The sequence below is a fragment of the Triticum urartu genome, chromosome 3, assembly GCF_003073215.2.
Source record: "Triticum urartu cultivar G1812 chromosome 3, Tu2.1, whole genome shotgun sequence".
Classification (NCBI taxonomy): domain Eukaryota; kingdom Viridiplantae; phylum Streptophyta; class Magnoliopsida; order Poales; family Poaceae; genus Triticum; species Triticum urartu.
In genome coordinates this window covers 223,290,394-223,299,096 of record NC_053024.1, presented here as the reverse complement: position 1 = coordinate 223,299,096, position 8,703 = coordinate 223,290,394, and the positions used below count along the sequence as shown (strand labels likewise).

The window sequence follows — 8,703 nt, the reverse complement described above, 5'->3', positions numbered from 1 at the left end:
AGACCCTCGAGCATATCGAAAGCCCCAACGTCTTAGAAATGCTGCTGCAAATCAGGCTCCATACAAGCCAGCATGAAGCAGCTAATCTCGTTTGATTCATCAACGAGTTTCTGGTAGGCATTCTTGGTTGTGGTACTAGCATTATCGGCAGGTTCCTCTGGAAGCGGATCCTCTAGAACATGTTCCTTTTTATCATGCTTGAGAACAATTCTCAAATTTCTATACGAGGTGGTAAAGTTTGTTCCATTCAGTTTATCCTTTTCCAGAATTGATTTCAATGCAAAGTTGGGTTGAGCAGGTGGTGCCATTGATCTACAACAGAAAAATATGCAATCACTAGCAATGTGTTTATGTAGAGTAATTCTAGCCTTAAACAGAAATACTCCCACTGAAGTCAGCATCCCTCCGCAAACTCTCAGTGATTCAGGATCCGACTAGCACATGCGACTAGTGAGCTTTAGCATCACTGCTAGACAACATGCCTATCCGGTAAGCAACTCCTTGCTAATCGTATCTCTATACGACTCCTGTCGGTCGGGTAGGTATCTCATACCCCGGCTCCCGACCTTTTTGCCACAAGGCCCAAAACCATTTTGATAGCCTTGTCAAGCTAACCTAATGCAGTGCATGTCCGTGTCCGACACGAACCCTTCAGTTCAAGGACACCTAGCAGCACCCCAATTTTATGAGCCCACTACTAGACGTACTTGACGTGCGAAGGTGCAACATCGGGGATGGCAATTCGCTTGATATTCATGAGGGATCTTTCTACCATTCTAACATGCATAGAAAACAAGGAAGCATAACAATCACAAATAAACAACATATTGTGAAATAGTATGGCTCCTTCATGGATGTTCTTCCAGGTCGGCTCCGACTCCGATGACCATCTAGGAACTCCATCTTGTTTGTCACGGGACGCCAAGCCACCAACCTGATCTCTATTATCCAACTACTACAACTAGTAATGAATTTTACATAGAGTCACAAGTCGACACGCAGGTCGTTATACAATATAATGACACACTTTGGCTCCTGCCGGCTGACAAACATGACACGCAGGCCATGTATAATTTACACACATGCATCACATACACATGAGCCATACTATTCACATCAAACCCTGCAAAATAAAGTTATGCATAGAATCGCATTCTACCGGTTTGAGTGATCATGTACGAAATACAAGGCGCTACGCACACGGCAGTTAACCCCGATGGCGGATAACCGACCGGTAGGGGTAGATCGTGTCACGAACCTCATCGATCCCAATCAACAGAAAACATAGCCATATCGATTCACATGTGCAGTTCATCTCATCAACCGTGCACACAGCCAATCTTATCAATGACAATAGATGTCATCTATTGCCTCCACATATCTAATATGCATACGATCTGAATCCAAATCCTATAGCAGAGGCTCTAATACCACTGTTGGGATCTACGGTAGGGTGCGTCGACTGCAAATTAAAATTTCCTACGCGCAGAACAACCAAGAACATGCTATGGGAGATGGATCACAGTTTGTTACCACTAGACGCGCAGTGCCGTGCAGCGGAAGAAGAGTTGGGGCAGCGCGTCCGCGTGGATCGTCTCCTCCTCGTCCGATCTCCCTCGTACAACCGGTGGTCGGTTCCCACGTACAGGTTCGCCAGAGCGGCGCAAGTGCACCGCCTCTAATGGTATCCGCGCGTGCAGGAGGAACGTCGTGCGGCGGACTGCTAGGTCCGATCACACAACCGGAGGCGAGTGGAGGTGTCTATTCACAACACATGCAAACCCTAGTGACAGCGCCGAAGCGATCAACCGCGCGAGTGTGCGGCACCTCCAGTATATATAGGCGTCCGTCGCGGGCTCAACACCTGGGCCTCGCACAGACCCTAAAGCCCATAAGTCTACTCGGCCACAATCCGAATACAGTTCGGATCACATCCGACCAGTGTCCTCAGATCCGACCTCATAGGTTCCTTCCCTTAAGCGCGCGACCCCTTAGGTTCAAGTTGGCTTGGTTGCAGTTCGGATCAACTCCGAACTGCACGGTTGGTAGCGACCTCTAGCAAGGCATGCCGAACACCAAGCAGACTATGAAGCTGGTTAGCAAACCTGTACATCATACTTCCATTCCTTTTGCCACACGATATATGTTGTCGAGCTTAAGGAGAGTCTGTCATCCTTGTGCTAGCCCAACCTCTTTCTCGTTCCAGTGATGCCGACCACTATCCGGATTATCTCATAATCCTTGTCGCATGGCCATGCTTACCCTGGTCGGATCACACGAGGGACCCAGAGTATATCTCTCCTGGTCGGAGGGGCAAATCCCATCTTGCTCGACCATGTCTCGCAACATGGGTCTGGACAAGCCTGAAACCTACCTTTGTAACTACCCAGTCACGGAGTAGCGTTTGGTCGGCCCAAAGCAAGTCTGTCACCATCCCGAGTACATGCGTCAGCTCAGGTCTTAGGATATAGAACATATGTTGTACTAGAGACTCACAGATGACATATCGCTGCGTCTGATAGTTGAGTCTGTCCAACTCGGACCTTATCTCGACTCGGATCCGACTACGTCGAATCCGACCAGATCCTTCCAAGTCCATATTATCCGGTTAGCATCCAATGCTCCATGGCTAGTGAGACCAAGCCATCGACTGTGTCATATGCTAGTCTAGTTGGCTACGCGTCCACACAGCCCTTTCGACTAGGGACCTTTTAGGACAGTCATCATACAATGCATAGTCCCACAAACAAGTCACGTACTTGCTGATACACATCATTGATAATGTCCAAGGACTATCTTTATTCATAAACACATAGGAAATATCATCATACATGATTGCCTCTAGGGCATATCTCCAACAAAGTGTAGTTGTAAAAGCATGGCAACTCTATCTATTTTGGTTAACTATAGTTGACATGTCTAATTTCTGATAGTTACCACATGTAATCAAACCGTAGTTCCCGTGTGTGATTGACTATTTGCCACATATAGTCAAACAGTAGTTGACATGTGTGTTTACCTAGTTGCCACATGTGGTCCAACCATAGTTGCCATGTATTGTTAATCATAGTTGCTATGTGTGTTTATCTGGTTGCCACGTACACGCAACTGCAGTTGCCGTCTATCAAAGAATCACAGTTGTCATGTGTGTTTATCTAGTTGCCACGTTCGCGTAATTACAGTTGCCATCCACAACGTAGGAGTGTCGTGTGGGCGAAAAGCAGTTCGCCCACACAGCGCAGCTGGCAAACAGCGTGGTGCGGGTGTGTTGGCAAACTCTCCAACGCCCATACACCAACCCCGTCCTACGTGGCACACCAAATCCACATTTTCGTGTCAAGATTCGTGCAAAAAACAGTGAACGAAAATCCAGGCGTGTGGGTGAGTTGGGGAACGCCCACACGTGTAGGCGTTAGTGTTTTCGAAACATTTTCAGTGCCAAAGCACCAATTTCAAAGAGTAATATCAAAACACCAGCCAATTATCAAAAATGCCACAAACATAAAAGGATGTGTATAACCAGGAAATTTTTGCTGGCTAGAGTCCCTAAGCGCACACACATAAAAAGGCACACGTCACCATCCTTTCTCTCCGGCTCCCGAATAGGAACAAGCCGAAGCAAATAGAGGATGGGATAAAAAGGCTTCGGCCCCCATTAGATCCTGGGATTCCGGTACAAGCTAGGGACAAATAATCTTTCCAGCTAAGATAGATAGAGAAGATGGATGAACTGAAAGAGCAATTGATAGAAAAGCACACGGCAAACAGCTCCCCTAATCTAGGGTTCCTCCCTCCATCCCCCGCCGCCGCCGGCCGTCCTAGGTCCCGCCGCCGCCACCGGTCACCGACCGCCCCCCCCCCCCCCCCCTTCCCCCCCTCCCCCGGATCCGCTCTGCATCGCCTCCCTGGGAGGTGGCCGGGGCGGCGCGAGCCCTGCCTCCCCTTCGGCCGCCCTCGTCGCTCCTTCCCTCCCTGCCGTCGCCGACGAGCGCCCCCGGCGCTGGCCGGGTGGTGTTGGCGGTGGCAGGGCCTGCCTGTCCCCGCGCACGTGGCTCCTTGTCCGGGGCATGGGGCGGCGGCGGTGCCCCTCGGCCTGATGGCGGCCCGGCGTCCCGGCGTCCCGGCGTGGTGGCCGGCGGCTCGCTCGGTGGTGGCGCGGCCCCTTGGCGGCGAGTCGGCGTGGTGGCGCTGGTTGGCCGGTGGCGCACCCCCGGCCCAGATCGAGGCCCGCGGGCCCCATCTGGGTCCTAGCGGGCCGGCCCCCGGCGTGGCTTCGTCGTCGTCTGTGTGGTGAGGTGGTGGAGCAGCTCGGATGGGGGGCAGCGACGCCGACGGCATGCCAGCTGCGGCGCGGAGGCGGGAGTTGTCCGGGCCTCTAAGGGCCCGACCGGCTCCCGCTTTGACGTCCGGTCGACTACCGTCGTGGACAGTGGAGGTGGGGCCTCCAGTATGCTGGCGGTGCTGCTGCCCTAGTCCCGGCTCCCCTTCCTCGTTGTGCAGGCCATCTTCGCGGTGCCGTGGTGAGACAGCGTGGGAGGCTTCGTGTCCGTGTGCACAGGGTGGTGGTTGGTTTGGTGGCGAGCACCGGAGTGCCTGAGGTGGAGGATGGGATCGGGAGAAATCCATGTTGGCTTGGCCGACACCGACGCGGTGGTGCCTGAGGGTGCCATCGGACCTTCCTAGAGGGCGTCGGGGCTACCCTTCCTCTTTCCTCACCGTGTATCGAGGGAAACCCTTGGCAGCACCGTCGTCATCGTCGCGTCCCTTCTTGAAGGTGTTGATTGGTACCGGCGCTTCAGAGTCTCGGAGCTTGGGGGACGATTTCCGATGGAAGCAGCGATCGCAAGGCTCCGTCGTCTTTGTCGATCCGGCGTTATCGGTTTTTCTCTTTCCTTTCTTTTTGGGTGTGGTTGTGCTGCTTCCGCCCTAGCACCTATCGTTGGTTGTATCGGATGTTTGCTTTGTAATACAAAGCGGGGGAACCCTTTTTCTCAAGATAGATAGAGAACAACAAGCACAAAAATTTGGGGCATATCCAGCAGAAATTTCAACCTGTCGTTGCACATAAGCTTCAGCAGTTCAGGCATGCATCCAAGTTTGTACCACTGATGTAGAGCAAAAAATCCATAAACTTTAATTAGATCAGAAACAATGCCTCAAGTTGAAAGCCCACTATTCCCGTTAAACTGCATGAGCGCAAACAAAGATCCATGGTACAAACAATTTCCCAGTAGGTGTTCACCTGGTCTGTCTGTATTCCTAGGAAACCCATAGGCGGGTAGATTCCCAACAGATAAATTGATAATCAGATCTTATACAGCATAACGTACAAAGGTTAGAGGACAACAGAATTTGTTTCACAGTGAACTTTGGGAGTAACTATGTAGATTCCTCTAAGGACCCACAAGTTTCCTGTGCACGTGTGCATGGAGAGAATGCTCGTCACCATCATGGTGATGGAACACATACGTCAGAACCCCAACAAGGCACAGCACTGAGCCAACTAGGACCTTGTCATAGCGTTCCACCCAGTGAAACTTGATCTGGCTAGCACCATAAAATGAGAGAGCCACCAGGGACGTCATCACCGTGATGGTACTGCAGGCATAAAAGAACACAAGTTAGGTTGTAATACAAAGGTAACATAAATCGATAGTATGCATCTATAATACTTCATATGCGTAGTTGATTCAACACAAAGCGCCCCGGAGAATATTCAGAGTTCAAACCATGCTCATGATTGACAGCCATATAAGTCGGTCTGCATCCCATTTAAGATGGAGCATTTGGTTCCATGCCTATGACAGCCAAAGCTTTAGAGCTACTATCTTTAAGTTTTAGACTACTGATCTTATTCAGCACATTGGTGGAGGCTTAAATTTAGGACAGTAAAACAGCACCTAATCCCTGCCCCTGCCCTTTCGAGCGCTCTCATTCGTGGCCATCCGTTTTGCTTATCTGGCCGTTTCTGACCGTCAGATCTGATCTACACAGCCAAATTCAATGCACATTTTCCAGCTGCCCTGATGAGCTATACTATAACTATCCAACCACTACGCATAAGCATAAGAGGTGTAGTTTCTGGAAACATTTCACATCAACTGCATAAAGCTTCCGAACGGAATATGCTATGATCAGCTTATTTTGAATGTCCTTCAAATCCTAAACCACTGACGAGTGACAAATAGAAGCCTTATCTAAGAACAAATTGGTTGATGAGCGCGAACAGAAATGTCTCAAAAGTAAGGCTTGCATATGGAAATAATGAGGTTCTCCATTTCTACTTCAACACTACGTACAGCAATACTGAAATGACTATCCTTATATCTTCTTCCGTTTTGGCCCAACAAGCTCTCTGTATAACTAGGGTCTAGGGGTTAGGTGACTAGTCGAACAAAAAACATCTTGAACTAAACAACATTATTTTAGCGCAAGCATAAAATACCACATTTTAAATGCCTCGTGTTGACAAGCCAAAACAACTTTAAACAGTGCGGTTTGGGGGGGGGGGGGGGGGGGGGGGGGGGGGGGGGGGGGGGGGGGGCGCACCTGAAGAGAAGTACAATGATCGCAAGAATCATCATCGAGGATGAGTTGCCAACAGCAAGAAACACTGGAAGAGTAGTTGCACAGGGTGATAATGCTGGTACAAGTACAAGACCAGCGACTGCCATCTTCTCCATTGGATGATTATGAGCATGGCTATGACCACCTTTTCCTAACGCAAACAACAGAATGTAACCTGCTCCAAGAAATATTAGCAACAGCGAGGCAAGTTTATGCACTGTTTCCTCGCCTGCTATAGTATTTGCCATAGTAACTGCAGTTATCCCGAGAAGAGCGGTCGATACAACATGAAGGACTGCTCCAAATGCAGCTGCAAAAGTTGGGAATATTTTACTAATGATGATACATGTGGAAGAGAAGAAATCCTTGCCAAATGACGAAGTATCATACTACCATCACTAATTTACACAGAAAACAAGGCATAACAATATATCAAAAAATACCCACGCAACATACATGTCGTCTAGCACAAAATCATGTCCAAATCACGTATCATTGCGTGTGTGCGCTGCTGGCTCAGCAAAATCTCATAGCACAGCTATCGCGAAGTCAAATTGGAGCTTGGTTGAAGTTGAGGCCGGCCGGCGGCGTGCGTGAGAAGACGACCTTCGACTTGCGACATCTTGCCGCACGTGGCACTCCAGTCCGCTCAGTAGGACTGTCCCAAAGGCAGAGGCAGCCCATAGAGCGGAGCACACGGGCAGACAGCGGCCGTCGATCCTGTTGACGCTCCTCTCGACGCGGCCTTTCATGGTGTACGAACGGTTCCGACCAACAAAACTTTCAGGCACCTCCCCCAGCATCTCCGCCGTCGCCTCGCGCTACTGTGCTCCAGGATCCCGCCGCCCCTCCCTGGCACCTTCGTGCGCGGCATGCCGTCTGCTCTCCCCCGAGGCGCTCGCCACTTGCCAGCTCCACACCTCTGTCTTCTTCCATCCACTGTGGCTCATGACCTGATACGGAAACGACCAAAACGACGCTTGTCGGCTCTGTGCAGGCCATACTCACGGGCAGCCTCTAGCGAACACAAGCTCCTCTGTTTTGTTTCCTCTCATGCGGCTGTAGACACACTCTGGCGCAGTGTAAGCTCTACCGCCTCCCGTGGCCGAGGAGAGCAAGGACAGAACAAGCAGCAGGAGATCGAAGGAGGAGATAGTCAGTTGATTTTGCCTCTGGAGAATGATTGGAAGAAGAAAAGGTAGGGAATTTTGTTGGTGGAACTCCGATGAAGAAACAAGAAGCATGAAGATTTTTCTAGCACCTTTCATGAGAGCGGTTTGGGAAAATAGAGGAGAGAGAAGATGCAGTTTTCATGTGCACGGAAAGCCTGGGGAATTTTAAGTACTATAAACTGAACATGATGTCATGCATTCTCTAATAAACTGAACACAAAAACCGAAAACAAGTATAGCAGAATGTATTTTTTAATAGTATAAAGCAGAATGCAATTAACTCTGTATATATATGCACTGGCCACTGCACCATGTTAAGAATTTTTCTGACGTGACTGTTATTGTAGTTTCCAGCAACCTCTTTGAGAAAGATATATACTAATGTTGGCGAGAACTCACCAGCCGTAATTGAACTTAACTTAATTTCATGGACACTATGAACTGTATTTACTTACTCCCTCCGTTTCAGTTTACAAGTCTTGCGCGTATACCTAGGTTTCCAATTTTATCACTCTAATATAAACTATATAACACAAAAAATACACCGTTTGAAAATAGAACATCTGAAGTTTATATTGGTATATTTTTTGTAATATATGGCTTGTATTAGGTTGGTCAAATTGACGACCTAGGGGTACGCGCACGCCCTGTAAACTGAGAGAAAGGAAGTATATCCCGTGATTGATTTGAAAGTATTTTTTAAAAAAATTAATCAATTTGAAAAGGCTATTTCATCCGTCTCATAATATAAGATGTTATTACGATCAATTTGAATATCTTTCGCAAAAAAATTAATTTAACTACCAACCAACATTTTTTTTCCTTTTTTTACACGGAGCTACCAACCAACATTGTTAAATTTGGCATGCCAATATTAGACGATCTTTGGCTGAATGTATGACATGAGTTAGCATGCACTATTTTTTTTTACGGAAATCGCTGCTACTCTTAATTCAAGGAATGT

At 48.7% G+C, this 8,703-nt stretch overlaps 1 protein-coding gene across 1 annotated transcript; it reads right to left on the bottom strand.

Moving 5' to 3' along the window:
• Positions 1-5,156: 5,156 nt before the first annotated feature.
• On the bottom strand, positions 5,157-6,877 carry LOC125543681 (the record flags this gene model as incomplete). The annotated part of the gene is given in 2 exon segments (XM_048707110.1): positions 5,157-5,598; positions 6,550-6,877. Coding segments are annotated over 2 exon segments (533 nt in total), but the record flags the coding sequence as incomplete, so codon positions are not given.
• Between the last annotated feature and the right edge of the window lie 1,826 nt (positions 6,878-8,703).